Source organism: Cololabis saira, chromosome 3 (genome assembly GCF_033807715.1).
Source record: "Cololabis saira isolate AMF1-May2022 chromosome 3, fColSai1.1, whole genome shotgun sequence".
NCBI lineage: Eukaryota > Metazoa > Chordata > Actinopteri > Beloniformes > Belonidae > Cololabis > Cololabis saira.
The window spans coordinates 24,060,637-24,084,629 of record NC_084589.1 but is presented as its reverse complement, the minus strand read 5'-3'; the positions used below and the strand labels follow the sequence as shown (position 1 = coordinate 24,084,629).

General features: G+C 37.7%; 3 protein-coding genes across 5 annotated transcripts in view; 2 read left to right on the top strand and 1 right to left on the bottom strand.

Moving 5' to 3' along the window:
* Positions 1-253: 253 nt before the first annotated feature.
* On the bottom strand, positions 254-7,950 carry brd9 (bromodomain containing 9). Its single transcript, XM_061718343.1, has 17 exons — positions 7,812-7,950; positions 6,210-6,430; positions 5,984-6,130; positions 5,761-5,896; positions 5,585-5,642; positions 3,553-3,697; positions 3,315-3,425; positions 2,723-2,910; positions 2,440-2,572; positions 2,185-2,260; positions 1,974-2,069; positions 1,733-1,865; positions 1,519-1,630; positions 1,371-1,427; positions 1,179-1,284; positions 699-869; positions 254-568 (listed from the first exon to the last, which is right to left on the bottom strand). Exons 1-17 carry the CDS (start codon positions 7,858-7,860, stop codon positions 468-470), a joined length of 2,040 nt encoding a protein of 679 aa, XP_061574327.1. The 5' UTR covers positions 7,861-7,950; the 3' UTR covers positions 254-467.
* Positions 7,951-7,996: 46 nt separating this feature from the next.
* Positions 7,997-15,512, top strand: trip13 (thyroid hormone receptor interactor 13). 2 transcript variants are annotated; one of them, XM_061718342.1, is made up of 13 exons: positions 7,997-8,312; positions 10,194-10,348; positions 10,717-10,843; positions 12,095-12,150; positions 12,239-12,329; positions 12,426-12,498; positions 12,585-12,648; positions 12,746-12,832; positions 12,964-13,070; positions 13,189-13,342; positions 14,377-14,489; positions 14,587-14,656; positions 14,731-15,512. In XM_061718342.1, exons 1-13 carry the CDS (start codon positions 8,285-8,287, stop codon positions 14,824-14,826), a joined length of 1,221 nt encoding a protein of 406 aa, XP_061574326.1. In that variant the 5' UTR covers positions 7,997-8,284; the 3' UTR covers positions 14,827-15,512. The 2 variants fall into 2 exon arrangements, with proteins under 2 accessions (XP_061574326.1, XP_061574325.1); XM_061718341.1 differs by having other exon boundaries at positions 10,189-10,348.
* Positions 15,513-21,700: 6,188 nt separating this feature from the next.
* The window catches only part of nkd2b (NKD inhibitor of WNT signaling pathway 2b), a 29,355-nt gene continuing 27,062 nt past the window's right edge, over positions 21,701-23,993 (top strand). For both annotated transcript variants that reach the window (XM_061716707.1, XM_061716706.1), the window contains exons 1-3: positions 21,701-21,983; positions 22,085-22,111; positions 22,231-22,319. In XM_061716707.1, the coding sequence (XP_061572691.1) occupies positions 21,959-21,983; positions 22,085-22,111; positions 22,231-22,319 (141 nt within the window). In that variant the 5' untranslated portion in view covers positions 21,701-21,958. The remainder of the gene's footprint in view (positions 21,984-22,084; positions 22,112-22,230; positions 22,320-23,993) is intronic.

Below are 23,993 nucleotides of genomic sequence, written 5' to 3'. Positions count from 1 at the left end.
TTAAAGTGCAGTAACCTTGTGAGTGAAGGGCGAGAGGCAGAAGTTGAAGAATCAACTCACTCAGCAGGGCTGGAGCGCCATGGCAACTGTCCCACTGCGCATGTGCGGAGATGAAGCTACCCAGCTTCTTTATTGCAGCCGTTCACAGACTGATTAAACAAGTCAGGCAAACACAGTTTGTCTTTCATCCACACAGACTGTTTTCTTGATACTTTTTAATGATATTTGCAAAAAAATCCATTACACACACAGGTAAGAATACAGGTGCCAGCTTTTATTATTCAACAGTTGCCCTGATACAAAAATCATAGAATAATAATAATAATAATAATAACAACAATAATACAGTCTGTACAATCAATTTCAGTCTTTGAAACAGATCTGGGATCTTGTCACATCCTCAGTGTTTAACGAGTCCCACACTGAGTATCCAGTGCTGCTAGCACCAGAAATGGGTTTTTGTGTGATCAGCTAATAGCCGTCCCCTCTGGTTCGGGAGACTGCAGGAACTCATAGGGATCATGAACCATTTCAGACTGGTCCCCAACACCCAAGTGTGACGGGCTCCCTGTGGAGACAAGAAAACGTGGCAATTTACTTGTTGCACTTGGTTTATGGATCCTTCCAAGAGAATTAAGATGGCTATAATCTTTAAGAAAGGAAAAGAAAACACTATTATTTGCTTCTGGTGCAGATACCTAAATGGTGCTGGTCCCTTTCTGAGGCATTGGAAAGAGAAGACAGATTTGATGAAGGCCTGGAGCAAACTCTGTCAACCTGAGCCTCCTGGAACTCCTGGAGGAGTTTATCAGCATCATCAAAGTGCTGGTGGCCTTCCTCGTTCCCTGGCTCTTTTTTCACAGTTTTACCTGATGGAAAAAAAGAAAAATCAGTCCAACAAAAAGAAAAAAAAAAAGTATGATTTTAACATTTGGCACTGCATTGAAATAGAGAGGTATGAAAGGTATTATTTTCATTGTTTATATTTTTACGGTATCATGTGTTTTAAAAGTAGTAAATAAGGGAAATCATAGTTATTTCGATGGATTATTTGTTTTTTTTGTAACATTATCTTAATATGCTTTCTGTTACTACTTCTTGTGATAACATAGTAGGATTGACTGCATTACTGGTATACATGCAAATTAAGCCAGAGTTTATTGACAGAAAATAACTACCTAATGGATTAAGCATGGAAATATCCAGAGACATGTCTGGGTAGTTCTTCATCGACATGAAATCCAGCACTGAACTGCTCTCTCCCAGGCCAGTCCCATCTGACATCTGAAAGACATGACAAACCAACATGAGTAAGACAATGAAGTCACGAGAGACAAAACAAATACTATAACATCTTGTTGACAACACACCTGCATGTCACAGATGCTGGACTTTGATTCATCAGGTTTCAGCAATATGTTTCTTTTCTGAAATGTAAAATAAGAATCGTGCATAAAACAGACCTTGCTCAAACAAACCAAACTGTTCTAGAGTTGTCAAAACAATGAGAAATTTCACCTGTCGAATCTGATTGACTGCTTTTGAGTGATCGCTAGCTGTCATCTTGTCCAGAAGTCCATCGACCCAACGCTTAGTGACACTTCCACAGCCTTTGACAAAGTCCTGTATACTTGAGGTGTTAAAAAAGAAAACAATTAAAACCTGACGTTAATTGCACACTTTCCATTAATTGTGTTTTAGTACAGTAAAAACAAAGAACCCACTGCTCTACCTTAGAGCACACTGCACCCCAGTGTCATCCCCATAGGCTGCATAAAGCATGTCCATCTCATCGGACTGCAGGTCGGGGAAGACGTTGTTCTTCTGAAGGCTCTGGGTGTTGTAGGCACTGCTAAGGAAAGTCACTACACAGAGTAACGTAAAGTCAAAATGTGTACAGATTTGTAGTCACATAAGTCCTGAGCCACATTAAGTAAATCAATGAAAAAAAAACAAGGTACACCATGACCTACCTTTATGTCTCCTGTCATCTTTAAATCCCAATGTTGTTAATCCAGGTAAAAGCTTATTTGACAGAGAACTCAGGTCCACCTTATGGGTCTCCTCTTCTGCAAATATAAAGTTGAACTAACTTAGCCTCTAATTAACATTGTCATTACTTATGACAATTTAAAGTAATTCATATGCGGGTAAATGTTTTAAAAAGAAAAAAATATAGCAAACCTTCTGCATCAGGATCAAGCTGATTTACAACAGTATACAGAAGAGACCCATCTGTTTCTTTACGCAGGTGACCCATCTGAAAACATAAAGCAGTGATAATATTAAGTCAATGAAAACCTTTACTTGTACATAAACATGTACCTTACGGGTGTGGTACACACTGGTAATTCATACAATAACAGGATATTCTGTGGCTCACAGAAATATTGTGTACATATGTGTGGCGATGTATTACTAGAGTGCAACATGCCTCACCTTCGAATTTGGCATATATCTATTGATGCGGTCCCGAGCTTCATCAGCTGAATGTTCAACCAGAGCCAGAACATGCTCCTCTGCTGTGCTGTCAGTCAAGCTGCAAGCGTTTCCCTCTGGTTCAAACAGGTAACTGTAACAACAAAAATGACAATCATTTGGAATAGATGATGTTAACAAATTCACAAAGCATTGGATACTCAGTACATCTGATTACATGTCAAACCCAACATGTACCGGTATGCAAAAAGACCCATTTATTATTGATTCAAATAAGGAATACCTGATGACTTCCTTCATGTCTTTAACTGGTTGTTTTCTTGACTTTTTTGCAGACTCTGTAGGGATGGGGGTTGTTTCTGGAGGAGGGAGATCAGTTAATAGGTCTTCATCTCCTAAAATGGCAGCCTGCTGGGTGAAATCCATGTCCTGCATGAAAGACATGCTACGCTTAAGAGCCAAAAGTCGCTCCTGGACACAGAGGAAAGAGACGAAGGGGGGAAAAAAAGACAGTTCACCGGAAATTCCATGGAGAATAAGTGAGATGGAACATCAGGGGGTGTTGGGTTTTTTTTGGTTACGATATCCAAATGTATTCAAATCTAGGACTCAAACCGCAAGGCTGCTAAAAAATATTTAAAAAGATTTTAATATGTTCCGTTACTTGCTGCTCATGGAGCATTATTATGAACCGACTATAAGTGAGACTCTCTTTAGTATCTGTTGCTCATCTTAAATCTTTTTTAAAATAAAAGTGTCTGCTAAATTACTATCATGGGGTAGATGACAAAACGTGTCAAACGCATAAGCCAGATGGTCTATAATATGATGAATATAAGATATATATTGTGTCTATAGTTTGATTAAGATCATACCTTGCTCATCATCTTGAATCCTGTATGGAGCAGTTTCTTGGCAGCCTTGTAGTAGACCGTCTCTGGTCGGTTGTATACCATCGCATTATCACACATCAGTTTAAAGTCCGCCTGAAAGCCAAGAAGCGTTCAGTCACATATGAAGGAAACTACTCTTATCCAACTTGAGGATGATCTCAATGGAAATATAAAAAAAAAAAAAATTTTAAGTTGGAAATGTTTTGAGTGCTAACCTCACCTTGAATTCTGTTACTGTATTGTATTCATTATCGCTAATCTTGTCTTTCATGGTGCTGAAGTCCATAGGATGTTTGATGATTGACGAGTATCCAGGAGCAATTGCATCTGTTACTGGAAATGCAAAGAATCCATGTGCATCTTTCCTAGAAAGACATGTTTTAGATCACATTTAGACAGAAGAGTAGGTCCTCATTTCATCGATGTTTCATGTTTTGCAATTTAAGGTTAATATATTGGCAAAAGTAACATATGTACTTGTGAGTTTCCAGACACAACAGGATTTACAATCCACTTTTCAACCAACATTGTGCAATAAGCACCACAACCTGTGTCACTAACAGAGATATATATATTCAGTGAATATCAACTAAAAACCCACAGCATGCAGAGGGAGAAATGTTAATCATGCTGCGAACCATGTAGCAGGTTTGGCAGACGACAAAAACAACAAATGCAATTGCTGCTATTCTTAGGGCCTTGCTGGGGCTTGAGCTTAGTCATGAAAATTAGAGGGTCATGGAATGTTGTTTTTTTTTTTAATCTAAAATTGGACCAGGAAACATTGTGTACAAAAGTATAAGTTTAAAAAAGGCTGTACTTTCAATTAACTCAGCATATACGCTTAATTATAGGAACAAAATATATTGTAAATAGAAAAAACAAAACAACAACTTTGATTTAAACTACATGACATTTCTAAGAGTTAATCTGTCAAAGAAATTAACAAATTTGTACGTATTTTCTTTAACTATAAAGCAACCTCTTTTAGTTTTTCCTTTTGTACAAGTCACCAAAGTGGATCTTCCTCACATTGATTTGGCATAGGCTTTTATGTTGGATGCCCCTTCTGACACAACCTTTCCATTTATCTGGGCTTGGAACCAGCGTGACTGGGGCAACTTGGACAATGTTGGGTTCAGTGTCTGTTCTGTGTCACAGGACAGGGCTGGGGATTGATCTAGCAACCTTCTTGTTGGAGGGCAACCAATTCTACCTATTACTACATGGCTGCCCATGTTTATTTTTAAATATCTAATGAAGGGAAAGTGTGTTTTTTTTTTTACATTTGATAAAGAGATGTGTGGTTAGAACAGAGCTGGGCATCATTTCTTTCCCTCATAGGATCCAATTAATTTTGTTAAACATCTACCAATACAATTGGGCATGGGCAGAGTATTGGTAGATGTTTAACAAAATTAATTTGATCCTATGAAGGAAAAATAATTTTCTATTGGGAAAAGATCTTACATTTGTTAAGAATGAAAAAATAAAAACACTAAAAATATTAAGTTTAACAGGTAGAAAAGCAATTACTAAAAAATGGCTTCAACTAAAAGCTCCAACCAGAGGACTGTAACAGGATCACTTTTATGAAAGAAATTAATTAATTTCTCCTTCAGGCTTTAAGAAGCAACAATTGAAGATATTTGGGAGAGATGAAAAAACTCATAACTTAAAAGAGATCAATCTTTTAAGTTTTGAATTCCATTTCTGCATTTATTTTAGTTATGTTTATTTATCTATCCATTTTATATTTAAATATTAAAAAAAAAAAATACAAATATAGGCTCAGTGGTTTGTTCTCATGTTGTGCACTCATGCCAACAACTGGAATGACGAGCTGCGCTGGAAAGAACAAGGATTTCTTTAGCAACTTTGCCATGATTCCAGAGAAATACAATTAATAAAAAAAGAAGAAAAGGGAAAAAAGCGTTGAAAATATGAAACTTACTTGTTCTTACTTTTAATGGCAAAAGGCTTCTGCTAAGATATTTCATAGTAAACTGTATATACTCAATTATTGTGTAAATTACAAGAAAAACATGTTTTTGCATCAGAATTCACCCTCTGAGACAAACATGAACCCATCTTACAAAATGTTGGCATTATAACCCTCTTAGTCTATATGTCACTGACACATCTCCCAATGTGGTTAGATTTATGCTCGAGAGGAATGTTCTCTTATTTAAGATACTTCTGTGATCAATATCTAGTAGATGTAGAAATGACAAGTAATCAATGACTCTCACCTCTGCAACTGCCTCAAAAAGTGCTCCAATAGTTGTTGACGTGGAGTGGACTCAGACTCTGCATTGGACAAGCATGAAATAAAAAAAATCTAAAACATCAAATTATTAACACATTTACAATGGACTTATCAAAAGTATCTTCTGTTGTGTTGACTGACAGTCTTGAGCAATCTTGCCTTGTTGTGTGCGGCATGCTCTAACTGGCCTGTCTCCTTGCTGTTCCACTTCCATCTTCACACCAGTGGCAAAATCTTCTTCTTCTTCTTCAGGCTCTAACTCGTACCTTTCTTTTTTCTTTTTCTTCTCCTCGGGCTGATGAGGTGCATACAAAATTTAAGTGAGTCGACGGGGCAAGCATTAACTTTTAATTATCCATAATCTCAGGTCATGTTTTCTCACCTCTAATCCAATATTTATGTTTTTTGGCAGTGTAAACGGTTCAACAGGCACCCCAACACTTGCATCAGTTGCAGCTGCTGCTGCTGCTGCTGCTGCTGCTGCTTCTGATTCATTGTGCTCTCGTTCTCTCTTCTTCCTTTTTTCCTCCTGTGAAATGAAAGCTAAGATTTAAATTACAGTGTCAAACAATGTTCTTATATGAAATGTTACTCAATTGTGCATTCACCTTCCGTCTCCTTCTGTCCTCATCATCTACATATTTGTCTTTATCTTTTTCAGATTTTTTCTTCTTCTTTTTCTTCTTGTCTTTGTGACGTTCTCGCTCATGGTCTGACCTGTCATCATAGTAACTGGAATCATGACCTGAACCAGAAAGCTCTGTCACCTCACTTCCTCCAACTTTGAGTTTGATCTTCAGGGGCTTCTCAAGAGCTTTGCCCTCGTAGTCTAAAACAAAAGCAGATAATGATGAATATACAATTCAATCAATATATTTAGATAAAACAGAGGAAACTACAAGTAAAAGGCAGTGGGATGAACGTGAAATACATCTTAATAAGCTTCATGGCAATGCTGACTGCATGGTTGCAACTCAACAATTTATCTATTTTGATACAAGCCCTTATAAAACCCTCCTATATCATTCAGTTAAGTTGCTGGTGGCACATCCAATTTGAAATCATGTACGAAAGAAAATAAAGTTTCCCATGAGCAAGTTGGATTTATACCCGATTAAATGATGCTTCGTTTACAGCTTTTATTTTCGAAGTTGACATACAATAAATGTGTCTGTTCCCAATGGAACTTTAATATTCGTGATTCTTGATGTCTGGAATTTAAGTTAACATTAAGGTTGCTGGTCTGACAGACAATTGTATCGCATTTTGTTTGAGTGAAAAATATATTCAATATTTTGTGTTTTGTTAATTTAACACTCCATTAAAATAACATTTGAAATGTAACTAAGCACTGAAAATGTGATGCGACTTCAGTAACTTACTGACTTGACTATTTTGTCTCATAGTATATATAGTGTAAATAAGTATATTTATATAAATATCTATATGGGCATGTGTGTACAAATATATAGAAATATTCAACTATGTGTATGTATGTATGTATGCATGTACAAGGATGTGTGTGAGTATAATTACAGTATATAATAGTAATAATAATAATAATAATAGTAGTAATAATAATAATAATAATAATAATAGTAATAATAATAATAATAATAATGTTATTTAGCAGTGTGAGTACAGTGTGAATAATTATAAATACAGGTTAAATGATCAGTGAATGGGGGTAGGATTAAATAAGCTTACACTTCTTCCTACTCCTTTTTTGGCACATGTAAATCAAGTTAGCAAGTTTTAAAGGATGAAATTATTTGTTTTGTTGTTGTTTTCTTAAACTTACATGTACAAAAATAAAATAAATCAAATCAAAATAGTAATAAAATACTATGTAGATATAGCTGTGGCATGTTGATTTACGTGCAAAACTATCAGGAAAAATGCCCGTATATTATTATTATATTATTAATTATATTATATTATTAATTATATTATATTATTAACCCTGAAAGAGCAGAGGTCAAATCTTTGATTAATCTGTTTACACATCGCTATGTTTTCCAAGGAAATCGTGCAGATCACAGCCGGACCGCTGGGCTGAGCGACACGCAGGGTCTATGATGACAACTCTTTAGTTTTTACAATCTTCTATCTTTGCAAATGAGCGGCTAATGTAAGGAAGCTAACATGGGGCTAGCTGGAACAAAACAAATGCGTTTAAAAAGCTCAAATTGAACAATATAAGCTGGTACCGCCAACTGTCATCCATTCCGGTTTGTGTTTCTTGTGTTTCTTCCCCATGGCTTTGTCGGTAGAGCCAAAGTTTTGAATGTATCCAGTGACGCGCCTGTGGTGGCTAACTGATGGAGCTAACAGCGCTAGCAGCAGGAGCCGGGCGGCGGAAGTGACGCGGAGCTGCTTCCGGTCTGAAATCAGCGCCAAGCTCAACTAAACACCATGCTAAACACGCACAACCTTCGTGAGCGCTAAGAAGTTTTTATTCATGCAAGTAATTCGTTTGACAGCGTTAATGTTTTGATAAGTGTTTGATTTTCTTTCAGTGCAAAAACCCCCAACACGATACTGCTTTTTTCTGACAACGTTTGAAGGCTAGCCTGTTAGCTAAAGTTCTGTTTGTCCGATCTTTGTTTTATTATTTATTATTTGTTGTCCCGGCAAAGACTGGAAGGTGACGGAATGGAAATAATTAACAAGCAAAGCATCCATGTGGAGGTCCATGTTAAATCCCTCAGGTAAGTTCTTCTTGATGTTAGTTAGTTTTATTTTCAATCAATCAAAACATGCACCACAGTAAAGCTCAATATATAAATAAATGAACCAAAAAAGGTGTAGACTGAAGCTGTAGCTTATATAATGCCTACCCTTTTTTACAATACATCACATCACAACAAATCAAAATAAAAAGTATTACTGAGATCAATTCCAACAAAAGCATGTGATATAGAGGATTTACAGGAGAAGCTGCTCTTGGTCATAGTTTATATTTATGCCCTAAGTTTAAACATTTTTTTGAATTTGCAGATAGAACTACACATTTTTAGCTCATCACATAGACTATTCCACAAGTTTACCCCTTTTAACAGAAACACATCTACTTCTAAAGTTTGTCCTTACCTTTATTTTTTTGTGGATGGGAGTGCAGTGGCACCCAAGAAAGGTGAAAAGAAAAGGTTACAGTGACATTGGCTAGAAAAGTGGATAGAATAGAATAGAAAGCCTTTATTATCATTGTACAGGTACAGTGAAATTAGGCAGCAGCTCCGTCAAAGTGCACACATGCAAAGACTATGTAAACAAGGAAACATAAATGTGTGTGTATATATATATATATATATATATACACACACACACACACACACTATAAACAAGAGTGAATGGGAGGATAAAAAATGTACATGGATGGGTGGGGGGATATTGCACTTAAATGGATGGAAGAATAATATTGCCCTTGAAAAGATGGGAGTATTGCACATAGATAGTAGAATATTGGGACATTGTGGATAGAAGGTAGAAAATATTGCACAGAAAATATGAGGTAGCTTATAGGTTGAGAAAGTTCACAGCTTTGGGGAAGAAGCTGTCCCTGAATCTTTTTGTACGGGTTCGTAAGGACCTGAAGCTCCTCCGAGAGGGCAACAGGTCGAAAAAGTGGAAACCGGGGTGGGTGTTGTCCTTTAAATGTTCCTTGCCCTGTTGAGGCAGCGGGAGCTGTAGATGTCAGATATACAGTAGATGTCGGATATACAGTAGATGTCGGATATACAGTAGTGTAAAGGTTCTGCTGAAGTTTATAACATCTAAATGTAAACTACAGTTGAACTGATTTTGAACGCAGTTTTGAGCCAATCGTGTGGTGTGAGCCTTTTACAAACTGCTGATGTGCTGGTATTTGCGTTCCTCAACACTCAAATGTTTGCAAAGAATGGTTTGTAAAGAGGAAACATCCAGTGGAGCATTGCTTCTGGATGAAAATAGCCTTCTTAATGACCTGCCTGACCCTCGATGACAACAAAAGAGAAACAGTGAGCACACAAGACAAACATTCTTGAAGCTGATGGATCAAAAACAACAGAATATCTACTCGAATGCCACATCTGTCCCTTTAAGAAAAAAATGTGACCACAGCGGACAGGAGTTCAACGATAGTTGGTAGAAAATTTAGGACACGCTTCCTGGTATGAACGCTTTTAATTTCTCTTGTGACATGGAATTTAAGGAAATGAATTTACCATTTTAAAAATATGGATGAAGCCATCTTGCAATATAACAATATGTTGAGAACTTTCTGACCAATGATACATCATGTGCCAGATTTTCTATCTCATGCTGATATTTTTTTCAGCACATTATTGTGATGGAACAGAAATGTTTTTAAGGAGTCACCCATAAACCTACATCAGTTCTTTCACACTAATATGCCAGTATCTCTGAGAATCATTTCCAACATCTTATTGGTTCTATGCTGCAAATTGAAGCAGTTCTGTGGCCAAATCAGGTCCAAACATTTTTTTGACGGGTGTTGCCAGTTAAGTTGTAGATGATTGTCCTTTCATGCTGTCCTGTATATTGTCTCATCCTTGACCTGTCTATCTATCTGTTGATATCTAGCACAGCTCCACATACTGAGGTGAAGAAGCATGTTCAGGCGCTGCTGAATCGCCACAGCATGTTATTTGGAAACTACAGATGGACAGAGTTTGATGAATCATTCCTGGATAAGCATGTGGAATCTGTCTCTATAGTTGACCTTGAGGAAATGATAACACAGGTCTGTTTTATTGCATTTATTGTCACAACAATATCAACATTGCAAAAACAAAATAAACATGATATTTTTAAGAATGTCAACATGTTGCTAGTTAGATGGATATTCGCTGCTATTTATTTGTTTATTCTCTCACTAAAATCTTCTCTCTCCCTATCTTGGGGATCTTTATTCAATTTCCTCCCGTTTGGAAGCAATGTTCATTGGCAATGTAGCATTCATCTGTTCTTTTTTGTTTTGTTTTGTTTTTTTGTAGCAAAATCTGGTACAAATAATGCATTTTTCTTGAGAGTCTAAATAGGTGTTGAGTATATTTATTTACCCCATATACAGTATAATTATATTTGTTTTTGTTTTTCTTCCCCTCTCAGCCCATTGATTTAAGGAGTTGCTCTGTCTCCATACACATCTTCACTCTGAATGAGGATGGACCCAGTATGCTCAGTTTGGAGGAGGATGAGGAGCTTTCAGCAGCTAATCATTGGTTGCTGCCAGCAGGTGACAATGAATATTGATATATTCTATAGTTAAACAAAAGAATGGCTGGAACAATGCTTCAATGTAATTGACAACATAAATTCGTCAACATGAATGATGTGCATTGACGTGTCTGATTCAAATAACGACAAACTGTTCTACAGTGTATGATAAGAACATTGCTGCATCTGGTCATGGTAACAGAGCAAGCATGGCTTCTCAGGCACTGCAAAAAAAAAGCTTGCACACAGTCTATTAAAGTGGAAATATTTTATTCATGACATTGTGCTTTGCAGATAATGAAAGATGCAATTAGCATATAACGCTAGAATATTAGGGATGCACTAACATTTGAAGAGAAAACAGGCTGGAATTGTGTCAAGCTGGCAACAACACACTAAAAGTTGGTAACTCATTTGTCCCTTTCCCGCAAAGGAATGTTGGATCATCAAACGCTGAGATTGATTTCAGCAGTATTGTAAAGTTGTGTTCGTCGGGTTATTTGCTAAAAATGCACCACAAACTAACATTAGGTAGAGGGGTTAATTGGGCCATCGGGCTGAGCCTCGGCACATGAGCCGGTGCTGCATCGTGAAACATATCTTAAAGGAGCTGTATGTAAGAGCAATAATAAAACGAATCATAAAATGACCCCGATATGTCAACAGACATTTAAAAATCATGTTCATTTCAAATACTTATGTCACTGACAACAGCACTCGAGCCAGGATATTCCAGTTTAAAAAGAGGAGTTGCAGCCCTCAACTGATGTTTATGTCATTTTTTGTTTTGGCCTGAAGCTCCACCCTCCACCTATCTCCCAATCACCAAGTCAGTATTGTTTCTGAAGCTCCACCCTCCACCTATCTCCCAATCACCAAGTCAGTATTGTTTCGGCATCCGGGTTGCCAGCTCGGCTCTAATTATCGCAGCCATGGCAGCCTACGTTCCTGCTGCATTCTGCAGCCTACCTGGCAACCTCTGGTCGGGGGGAGGAGGGGGAGGGTACACGCCGCTCAACAATATTTTGAAAGTGACTGCAGTACCAGTTTTGGACATTTCTTACAGACGGCTCCTTTAAGCGACAAACGTTTACTATGATTAAAAGAAACTTTTCAATCATTATGACCATGAAACTCCTTTTATGGTTGTTTTTCTTAGATACTAAGAACTCTATCTGCCTATCAGAGCTCTGATCGATGTTCCACATGCCACATTTTATGTCATTTAGATTTGAATGTTCAACTTACATGCCATGACCTGTTTTAACAGCTGAATTCCACGGGATCTGGGAAAGTCTTGTCTATGAAGATGGAGTCAAAACCAAGGTAAAATGATTAACAGCAACTGAAACATGAGAGAAAGTGTAACTGTAACAATATTTGTTAACTTTGCTTTGTTGGCATTTTCCTTCAGCTCTTGGATTATGTGACAACAACAATTTACTTCTCAGACAAAAATGTCGACAGCAACCTAATTTCTTGGAATCGTGTTGTGCTTCTTCATGGTAAATACATGTTTTCTTTATCTTTTGTTTGTGTTGGATTTTAAGTGAGGGGAACCCCCCCCACCAATATATCTTTTTGTGTTTGTGCACATTAAGGACCTCCAGGCACAGGGAAAACATCGCTATGCAAAGCTCTTGCCCAGAAACTGTCAATTAGACTGTCAAGTCGGTAAGACAATTGTTATCTCAGTGAAATGGCTTCAACTGTAACGAGAATGCCTCTTTTCATTTTGAAACACTTTCTTCACCCCAAAGGTATTCTTACGGCCAATTTGTGGAGATAAACAGCCACAGTCTGTTTTCAAAGTGGTTCTCAGAGGTACACCTGGCTTATTTTATAAGAAACTCTTTGACTGGAGTAAGGTTTAGATGGGAATGTTATTGTTTTTTTAAGCTAATTATGCTTCTTTGTACAGAGTGGTAAGCTTGTCACGAAGATGTTTCAAAAGATCCAACAACTCATTGATGACAAAGATGCTCTTGTGTTTGTTCTGATTGATGAGGTAAAATCTGGTTCCTGTAAAATAACTTTGTCGGCTTTCATATCTGAAATTACACAGACTTCTTTTCCACTCATTGTTTTCTTATGTATTTGAAACGGCTGCCGGTGATAATCTGTTTGACTTATGAATAGGTGGAGAGCCTGACAGCAGCAAGGAGTGCCAGCCAGGCTGGAACGGAGCCTTCTGATGCCATTCGCGTGGTCAATTCTGTCCTTACTCAGCTGGATCAGATCAAACGGTAAGAAACCAGCAATTTTCAAAGCGCTTTCTGAAGTCACATGAAACATGGTCCATAAAAGTAGTTTTGAATGCTTCAGGTTGTCTTTTGGCCTGATTTTTATTTAATTTTATTTCAGACATTCCAATGTGGTGATCCTGACAACATCCAATGTGACAGAAAAAATTGACTTGGCCTTTGTGGACAGAGCCGACATCAAGCAGTACATCGGCCCACCTTCGGAAAAAGGCATCTATAACATCTACCTCTCCTGCCTTGAGGAACTGATGAAGGTGACCGACTTTAGCCAGTAATCTTTAATCATTAATTTGTTACACAAAGCACGCTGGTACCTACATGCATTTCCCCACCTTAGGATATATTTTACTTAGAAATAAAAAAGACAGCCAAACTGGGAAATGAGCATCATTATTTTGAGTCAGAAGAGAATCATAAATGCCATTTGGTGCAAAGAATGTGTATAATGGGTGGACATTGCTCAGCTAACATGATTTATTGGTGTGTGTACTTATATTTGAAGCCTAGACTTCTGTGCTTTGTCACCACCTTGGTCTTATGAACTGCAGGAACTATATAGAAGTGACTTGTTAATCTCAGCATAGCTCAGTCCTAATTGCAAACCCTTCTTTAGGAGTAAAGTTTGTTAAAATACATCATGCTGTATTAAATTAAATGTGAAATGAACAGAAAACAGACCAAATGCACAACCTCTTTTATAGTGACAAGTTGGGAGAAGTCCTAGAAAGTGTTGTGTGTTAGTATCAAAAGGACAGTATTGGAGTCCTGGAGCAGTTTTGAAACACACCAGGGTATGAAATTTTAAACCAGTGGTTTCCAAACATTTTCTGGTAGGCCCGCCTTCGGTTTATGAGACAGTTTTGCGCCTTTAAAAAAAAAAAAAAAAATTAGTCTTAAACCACAAAAGTTGTGGCGCAATACATACCCACTCACATCACTTGTTGAGCAGGTGAAGCCAAAGGCAAGATATACTTCATCATATTTTTATAGACTTTGGCTTGAAAGGAAGTTGGCTTGGAAGCTTTTTTGGCGAAGCTTCATCCTCTGCTTTTTGCTTACGTGGGAGCCCTGTCCAAAACGTGTTCATTATGCTAGCCATGTCCAAGCATTCCTTTTTTCATTCATTCATACTGCACACCCCCTGCCCCCCACTTTGGGAACCACTGCTTTAAACAAATGCAAAGTAATATCTTGCAATGTTTCAGAAGCAACATTTACACTTAATAAGCAGCATTTTAAAATCTGAATTATGAATATGTCCATGTTTTATGATTTTTGATATACACAGTGCCAGATCGTCTATCCTCGGCAGCAGCTTTTTACCATTTATGAGCTTGAAACAATGGGCTTTGCAAAGAGTGACGTTTCTGAACACAGTCTGATCCTGAGGAACATTGCGCTGTAAGTAGACAATTCGATGATGCGAGAACATCAAACTCACAGCGGGAGCTGAAACAGCTGCTCCAGGCGACTGTATTGTTTTTCTTTTCTTTTCCAGAAAAAGCAAAGGTTTAAGTGGAAGAGCACTCAGGAAGTTACCATTTCTAGCCCACGCACTCTTTGTAAAGGTAAGCCGTATTTGATTTTAGTTTCCTGGGGACATAGGAGACATATTGTATTTTAAAACAAAATTTGTATGCAGACACCAACGGTAACTCTTGAGCGGTTTCTGGAGGCTATGAGCGAAGCAGTGGACAAGCAGAGGGAGGAAAAGTCTAATCTGTTCAACGGTGTCTGAACTTTTCTGAAGTGCCCAAAGGCTGACTTGTGATTGTTCGAGAGCTGTCAATTTTACAACCCTTGTTTTTTTTTTGTGTTTTTTTTTAATGTTAATATTTTAATTTGGCAGCACTATCTTGAATGTTTTGTCACAAACATTGTTTTACTAATAGCTATTGACAACAAAAGTCTTTATTCAGGTAATTTTGTTGGTGCTGGCAACTGAAGATGGGGGCAATGTGAACGTCACCAATGTGCCTACTTGTGGTTTAAGATGTAATTCAAGTGTTTACGGTTTCTCCACTCTCAGCGTTTGACATATACATTATATATAAAGGAAGTAAACATAATACTTTTTTTTGTGAACATTAATGTTGCTAGTTCATTTTTGTGCAGTTAGTTAAGTGCAGAGAAATTTGCCCCACCAATGTGTAGCTGTCAGCTTTTGTGATTCTGACGTCATAGTTTCCAGTTTATTAAAAATGGAGGTAGAGGAATCCAGCAAAATTCATTCGGTTTGTTATGAAATATTAACTTTTTTAACCCAAAACGTTATTTTCTTGTGCTCTGTGTATATGTGCTTTTTTTGTTTCTTTTTTAAAGGGATTTTTTTTCACCAGCGCTGTATATATGCCAAAAAACATATTTTTAAACTCAGGACTCATATGTTCGTTACATGTTTCTATATGGCGCAGAAATAAACTAAAGTGTGTACACTACGTTGTATCTGCTGCTCCTTGAAACCACCACTTGGTGGTGCACAGTTGCTTCCATACAGTTTCACTCATGGAAAGACTGGTTTTTATTACAGTGTATTTTATGAGTTACATGATAATCACAGTAAAGGCAATAAGTCAAAATGGCAACAGCAATAAAAACACATTGTACTTGAACTAGGGTACTTCACAACACTAATTTATAAAAACAATGGGGGTTGTTTACCAAAAAGCCCCGCAAATGTTACTGTTCATCACTTGGATATATATATATATATATATATATATATATATATATATATATATATATATATGCGCGCATCCCAAAGTTTAAATTAATGTGTTGTTATGAATGGTCCAGTGCTATCCTTATTATTTTTGTCCCCCACATCAGGATTCCAAGTGATACATGGCTCAAAAGTCCGATGGTGATCGTGTTCAAGTAGATGATACTGTACCAACGTGACCTCAAGACAAAGTAGTTGAAAGATCACTCTGTTTGGAAATATCTTGCTCTTGTGCACAGTTTACACGAACAGATCAGTGGCCCTATTGTTCATATGAACATGTTTTGCATTCTGTGAATGCTCCGCTGCTTTGCATGTCAGCTGCTGGGTTCAGACAATGTGCTCTTTGTTTGTTGTTGGCAATGCTTTTTCATTCCACTTCAAAGGTGGATCCTGCGGGCTGTTCCTGAATGTTAAGGAAAAGCAAACATTGATTTCATCATTATTCACACGCTTCACACATACCCACTCACATCACTGTCACCTTTTGAATGGTGTTCCTTGGTTGACTTATTAAGATTATCACATGTTTTATTGGTGCAGTAGATTTTAATGCCTAAAAGTATTGTTAAGATAAGTTTTTTTCACTCTCTTAAAAACCATCTCAATTGGATTACTTCTCAAATTGCAAAAAGATTTCCTTTCATACAGGACATGTATCTGCCGTTGTATGAGTGATCCCTTTTGATAAAAGCAATCACTTTACACCTAAGTGTTTGGTGCCAACTAACTCTATTTGTAAAAGATGTTTTTATGTGGGATGAATCGCTTAAGGAAGCCCGACTTTAATCCAATCAATGATCACAAAGTGGAGATGAAAGTGGGTAGATGCAGAAAAGGATCGTTGTAGGAACGCGTATGGTAAATAAAACCATAATTGCTCTGTCTGGAGGCCTTTTTCTTTTGACTGTAGTCTGTCCAAAAAACAGGCAGCTGTTAAAAGGCAATCAAGCCAGAAAAGGAAGAAAAGTCAAAAGCCTTATTGTTACAGGATTTTATCACTGTTTCATGCAGCTCTAAAATGTCAGAAAACTCCAAAGAAAACAGTCTGGTGTTTATCCTTTCAACTCTTGTTCAGGTACATTGCTGAAAGCAATGGAATATACGAGTATGTGCCAAATTGGGATCAAATAAGGAGAAGATTAACTTACACAAATACTTATAGGTGAACACAACTGCACTCAAACTATGGGAACTATCACTCATATCTCTGACTGTATGATATACATTGCCAGCTTCAAAGACTGAAATGGCATTGATTAAAGTAAATTACAAATACCCCTCAAACGTACTGGTATAATGACCCATGTGCTCTACAAAAGGGGGGAAAAGACTAACACAAAACATAATAAGCACTCATAAAACTTAAGCTGTCTGGGTTTTTCCCAATTCTTCATCTACACAACACTCTTTGATCATTTGAATCCAAATGAACATTGCCCCTCGAAGACAACCACAGCTTTCTCTCCGTTTCCAGTCAAAGCTGTCTTGGGAGACTATTGTTCCTCAGTCTATTGACGTTTCTATGCCCCATATGTTTGTCAGTCATTTAAGCGATATTTTACAAGGTTCAGGAGAAAAAGAAGATGAGGAAAAGGTACCTTGTAAAGAAGCAGAATCCTGGGAGTCGGGGTGCATAAAGAAATCGTGATAATGAGGCACAGCAAGTAGGATCAAAGACAACCGCTGTGAATGAGCGATGCAAATGTCTGCTCATCCTGTCAACCACAGACAATGATCTGAGAGTCCCACGCTTGTGAGGCGTCATTCACAAGACAAATTGACAGGAAGAGCTCCATAACAGCACTTCACATTCATCAAGGTATTGTAGTGGAACTGGGACACTGTTGTACCATAACACCTTCATAAAAGAAATAAGATTAGGTTTTCAAAGAATGAAGTTGTGAAAACTAAATGCATGCTCTTTTTCAGATCTACACATTCCGGTATAAGGCCATCATTTAAAGAAAATTATCCGTTTCTTTTCATATCCTAAAATGAGGAAAATGCATCCTCAAAGGAACAGTGAATTGTTAAATTTATGTGTATATCTGTGTCATTATTTGATAAAAAAATGAAGCCAAAGTGCCTCGCCATTTGTACTTTTTCAGCCATTCTGCTGTTGTTTGGGATCAATGTCTTATTACATGACCCGAATTCATCCAAGCTTGAGCTGTTAGACAAAGGCTTCATATTTAACTTTAGAACATTTTGGGATACAGATGGCTTCATAGTGACCTCAATGACTGCAAAGTGCTCAGGCTTTGTGTCTGTAAAGCAGCTCCAAATCATTAACACCCTGCCACCTTGCTTTGCAGTTTGTATGACAGCTTTGTGCGGGTTTGGTGTTTGGTTCTCCCTAAACAAACATAGCACTGTACAATAAAGCCAAATATCTCCTCCTTGATCTTGTTTGGAGTAAAGACATTTTTCCTCAGGATGTGTGGTTTGTTTGGATGCAACTTCTCAAGCCTAATCCATACTGGCGAGTTAATAGAGGAAGCCCTTATTAGGCACCCGCAAACAAGCCGTCTACATGAAGTCTCTTGTTTTTTCCACTGTTGTGTACTTGAACAACTAACATGTTAACTAAGGCCTGTCGTGTCTGAGATGTAGCTATTTTTTCCCTGCCTTTTGAACTTTGCCAGGACTGATCTCAGAGTAAACTTGATAGGTTTATACATTTGCACTTTTCTTTGATGGTTTCTACTTGAGAAAAATGATTGCTGTTAAATGATGGAAATAGTTTGGAAATGGGCTCAAAACCCTTACCAGACTGATGGCCAGCAAAGTGGCACTTTTGGATGTATTAAAACACCAAATGCCCCAGACTAGCAAACTGTAAAATGTCCTCACACCAGCTGATCACCAATTAATTATGTGGATTTACTTGGTAGCACCTGGTTACTTACCCCCAAATAGCACACTTTTAGGCCATATGTAATGAAGTGTCATGTGTGATGGGTTGTTCAAAATCCTTCTCATTATTCCCTTATATGTAAACTCTTGGAATGAAAAGAGTGAATTTGCTGTATCACATGACTTTATGTCCTTTCGTGCATTAAAAGTCAATACCATATTTATAAAAACACAGAAAAATGTTAATAAAAGGTAATAAATATCAAGTGTTTCTTATACAACACCAACAAGTGGTGAAGTGAGTGAAGCCATTAGGTAGGGGGTTCTATTTTGATAACACAGAGAGATCAAAGTAACATCTCTGCCGGATTTAGAATGAAGATTAAAACAAACAAACAAAAGAACTAACAACACGTTCATTCTTTATGAGCAAAAAGGTTGGCATTATAAATTCTTATTCAAAACACTTGGCATATTTTATGTGAGACTGGGTCCTGTCTTAATGCTCCGCCAAACAAAACAAACTATAAAAATGCAGAAATGCTTTTGATGTTGGATGGCTTGAAGTCCAACATGTGCTTTGTGTTTCTCATCAATAAACAACATAATATCTTTGGCATCTGCTGTGCATTTACCAAATACAAATACTGGAAATGTAAATGGGAAATGTAAATGATCTGTGTGCTCACACAGACCACTGGTATCATTTTACTTTATTGAATAATGCTATCATTAAATGTATCTTGCCAGAGTCTCTGAGCTGAACAAGTTTTACACTGATAATGTTACTGAATTTTGCTTTCTATAATTTGCTTTTTAGCAGGTCTTTAATTGGCCTATTCCCTACATGTTAGTGTAACAGAAAGATTACTAATAAAATAAACGCTTATGGTCAAATCTGAGATAAAATAATATAATTAATAAACAATTATTGTGAGAAAGATAAAGTTCCAAAATCATGAATGGAGCTGAGCAGAAAATGACACCAAGTGAGTACGCGGTTTGGCTCTCAGCTACAGAAGAGCTGCCAAAAGACCAAACGACCGATTACTGCGTCAAGCGAAACAACGCCACCGGAAACAGTTGGTTTGACCTATCAAAGTAAATTAAATTTGGTACGGCGGTAAGAATAAGCCATAAAACAGTAGAGAGACAAACAATTTCTTCATCGCTACATTGACTCAAACTAAAATAAAGATTGTCTATTGGAATTAAAAACATTTAAAAAAAAGTTGATGTATGATAGTGCTTGGGGTTTGATTCCCATGGATTTAATGTGGATTGAAGCTGCAGAGCCACATTGAATGGGCTATCATTTGCTTAATCTGCAAAATTGTGATTATTATCTGTCACTGTTTTATACATTGTCTTAAAAGTGAAGGTGGTGAAAACCCCACTGGTTAGTATAGAGTGATTAGGTTAAAGGGATTTTGATAGGATCTAATAAGAATCCATCCATCTACCATCCATCCATCCATCCATCCATCCATCCATCCATCCATCCATCCATCCATCCATCCATCCATCCATCCATCATCCATCATCCATCCATCCATCCATCCATCCAGATTATAGCAAGATGCAATGTCATTTCAAACATGGGCAGTGACCATTTACAAAGCTAGAGTCTGACTTTGCGTCTTTTACCCTGTACAGTTTGTATCTTATTTAACATTTTTTTCTCCCTTAAAGGAGCTTGAGGCAGGATTTATGAAAAAAATTTGTATATGTTTTAAATTTTCTAGTAATAATGTCAGATGAAGCGTTCCAAACCAAAAAGAATGAGCCCTCTAGCGTATCTCTCCGTTGCCTTGAACAGGCTGTGTGCTGCAAAATGTGCTGCAATTCTGGACCAGAATTGACGCTGCATGCGCATTCTCGGCGGCGCACGAGTAAACATTGGATACGCGTTTGAGTCATGGAGGCAGCTTCAACTTGAATTGGGACTGAAAACAGATGCTGACATGGCTCATTTCCTACTGACCAGGTAAGATAACATTGTAAGTCATATTTAGAGATTGATTTGAAAATCACATGAGATTACACACGCGCTCCCGTGCCGACTTCACTGTTGGCTGCAGGAACTCCGACGGTCGTCGTGGTGCTAATGAGTCTCATTTCTTATTCTTGCCTCATGCTCCTTTAAGTCAACAATTTTGTTAAACGTTTAATTGCGTCCCTTCATGCAGTGGCGTCAATTCAGTGGAAGCTAAGGTATGGCAAGGTTACGAGTCACAGAACTTAACTAGAGTATCAATCAACAGGTCCAGCAAATGCTCATAACAGAAGTCTGCTATGTAGTTTATCTGTGTGGTCAAGAAAATTGGAACTTTTTCAAATGCAGTCTCGCTCACTGCAAAAACGTATTTCTAGTTAAAATGTCTAATTTTTAGTCATAAAATCTCATTACACTTAAAACAAGAGTCATCAACAGAAAAATAACTTGTTATTTGACCATTTTCACCTGTTTCAAGTAGATTTTCACTTGAAATAAGTAGAAAAATCTGCCAGCTGGACAAGATTTATCTCCTCATTACAAGCAAAAAAATATTGTTCCACTGGCAGATTTTTCCACTTATTGTAAGTGAAAATGGTTGTTTTTGAGTCTTGTCTTAAATGTAATGAGATTTCTTTTTTGACTAAAAATTTGACATTTTAACTAGAAATAAGACAAATATTCTTGTTAAGATTTTCAGTTTTTGCAGTGTATAATAACTAGTGAAATCAATCATGTTGTTCTGATTTGCATTTGTAGTTATTCTATATTTATTAAGTAATAGAATAATCAATACAAATAGACACAGAGTAATTCCATAAATGTATTAAAAAAACAAACATTTACATTTTCCCTTGATGCCAAGGTGTGGCGGCTGCCATACCTTGCCATACCCAATTGACGCCCCTGCCTTCATGCAGCAGGCGATTATTTTCTGTTTTATTTTGAAAGTGATTCTTAACCGGAAGCAGCAGCGTCTCCTGGGCAGCTGACACTTGTTCTCCGCTCTGCGGCGTTGAGTCAGTGTCACATCAGTAACAGCGGAGTAAAGTCTGCAGACGCACTGAAAGCTGCCCGCCTCACTCCTACATCTTTTTACTTCCCTTTCCTTTGGTCATTTTAGTTATAACCGATGTTTCAATGAACGCTCGATTTAATGACCCGCCTTTGGATGAAGTTGGAGTTTTCTTCTTTCTAACCAAAAACAATGTGACCATGTAGAAGTAAGTGGTCGTTTCTTTCCTCCTTGGATTTCGGAGCACCGTTACTGGTCCAAAGAAGAGGGACTTAAGCATGGGGAAACTTCAGTCAAAACATGGTAAGAAAAAAAAAGTGTGGTAAGAAATGAAATGATAAACTTGCATTCTCAGAAAAACTAACATCTGCCTGTTTTACATCCGTCTGTCTGACGACCCGAAGCGTGCAAGCGCAGAGAAAACCCCGAAGGTGAGGACCAATTTATATCAGTTTTTGTGCTTAAAGCTGATGGATGATGTTAATCTGTTGAACTACTTTCAGGTTGGAGGTTTGTAGCAGCTGATTGATGTATTTTCTTACTGTCTCAGGAGACAGTTTTGTCGTGAACGCCTTCCTCCGGAGAGGGATGGAGGAATGTGAGCGCTACTCTGCGGACCACAAGATGAAGAACATGCAGGTATACTCATATTTATGCTTTTTATGTTTGTTCTTTCTTTCTTTTGAAAGAAAGTCATTAAAAGTCTCATTTGATGAGATTTAATACTTATAACAAAGTATTTTTAAAAGTAGTATACAAGTATTTTGTCTATGTATGCTTTTATTTTATTCTGATCGATTTTAATACTCCATATGTAATGCAATGTTTGGCAATTTTGCTTAAACAAAATATGTGGAGGAAGGGTGTGCCAGACATGTGTGTGTGTTTGAATATGCTGATGGAACTGGTCTGTCAAGCACCTAAAATTGTTTAGATGAAGCATTTTCTTTTCCTGAAAGCTGATCTGAGAACTCTTGACCCAAGTGGAAGTTGAACTGCATTCCCAGGCATGCATGAGACTTGGTGATGTCTTTGCAAAATTGTCGCTTGTTGTTCTTTCTGTCATCTGTGGCTCTGGCATGGCGCTGCAGCGGTTATGCCCCTGCCAGCATCCTTGGATGGATTGTGACAGCTATGAGCCCATGTGCGTGAATGTGTGTGTGAAGCGGTTTGGCAAAGCAGCACGCACACAAAGACGCAGGGTGGATGGAAAGGTAGTCATTTCGGAGACTGAGGGATATAAAGTTTGCTCTTGTGGCTGCTGGCATCATGACTCAGGGCAGTGTCTTTTTCCTCAATGGCTCCCATTCTAGTGCAGCTCCCAGCGGGCAGCCCTCTGTGGCATAACATTACATCACTTCAATTAGCATGTTGTTTTGAGGGGTGCTGGAGACTCCAGCTCTCCGACAGAAACTGCTACAAGTTCACAGAGAGGGACAGACAATATGTGAGGTGGGTGGTGGTAACAGTGGAAGAGTTATGGATTATATCAGGGCTGTAAACCGCCCACTCATGGCATATTAAAAGAGAACTTTACTCTGCTTCAGAGGGCTCAAAGCTCACACTCCCCTGAAAGAAAACCACCAAAGACATAAGCTTGGCACCTATTAGTCCGTGGATCCCACCCTCGCTTCAATCAAAGTCATATACCTGATTTATTTTGTGTCATTAATCAGTTTCATTAGAAGCTTGCTCACAGAGCTGGCTGGATACCAGCGTTTTACCAGCAGGGCCAGCCTTTCATGCTCTCTTTGTGGACAGAGTGCAGACACATCTGTTATTGTATATATTCATCTTGGTTTTGCAACACAAGTGAGCCTAAACCTATACATTACTAAAATTGGTGCTTAACAATCCAAGATGGGGAATTAATCACATATCTGTCCACTATTTTATGATTGAGGCAACCACAACTTCCTACTTTTATGTAGTGAAAGCTCTGTTTTAAAGGGAACTGTAGCCACTCAAAGGTAAACGCCATCTCTAGAGATCTTTTTCATGCCATTTCCTTTCCCTTCAAACCAAGAGACCTAATTCACAGAAAGAATTTAATGATTTAACACAATTTTTTCATCTCATCCCAGCCTCTCTTAATTTATTCTTCACTAGGATTGAATTACTTTGTCACATTTCCAGATGTAATTATAGAATTATGGACTCTTGGATGATCAACTATGATAAAACAGGGTCAGGTCAAAGAGAAAACAGCATTGATGCTTCAGGAAAATTGAAGTTTTTTCAAATGAATTTCAGCCTGGTTTTTGACCCTCCTCATGAGTCTTTTAGCACGTAACTCTTACCAAATTGTAGTTT

Excerpts from the sequence above, each read along its gene's own strand:
- brd9 (XM_061718343.1), bottom strand. The coding sequence starts at position 7,860 with ATGGGGAAGAAACACAAGAAACACAAACCGGAATGGATGACAGTTGGC. Across the intron at positions 6,431-7,811 it reads GGAATGGATGACAGTTGGCG|ACTACGAGGGCAAAGCTCTT; the intron begins GTACCAGCTTAT and ends CTTTTGTTTTAG. Across the intron at positions 5,897-5,983 it reads ACATAAATATTGGATTAGAG|CCCGAGGAGAAGAAAAAGAA; the intron begins GTGAGAAAACAT and ends GCACCTCATCAG.
- trip13 (XM_061718341.1), top strand. The coding sequence starts at position 8,257 with ATGGAAATAATTAACAAGCAAAGCATCCATGTGGAGGTCCATGTTAAA. Across the intron at positions 8,313-10,188 it reads GTCCATGTTAAATCCCTCAG|CACAGCTCCACATACTGAGG; the intron begins GTAAGTTCTTCT and ends GTTGATATCTAG. Across the intron at positions 10,349-10,716 it reads TTGAGGAAATGATAACACAG|CCCATTGATTTAAGGAGTTG; the intron begins GTCTGTTTTATT and ends TTCCCCTCTCAG.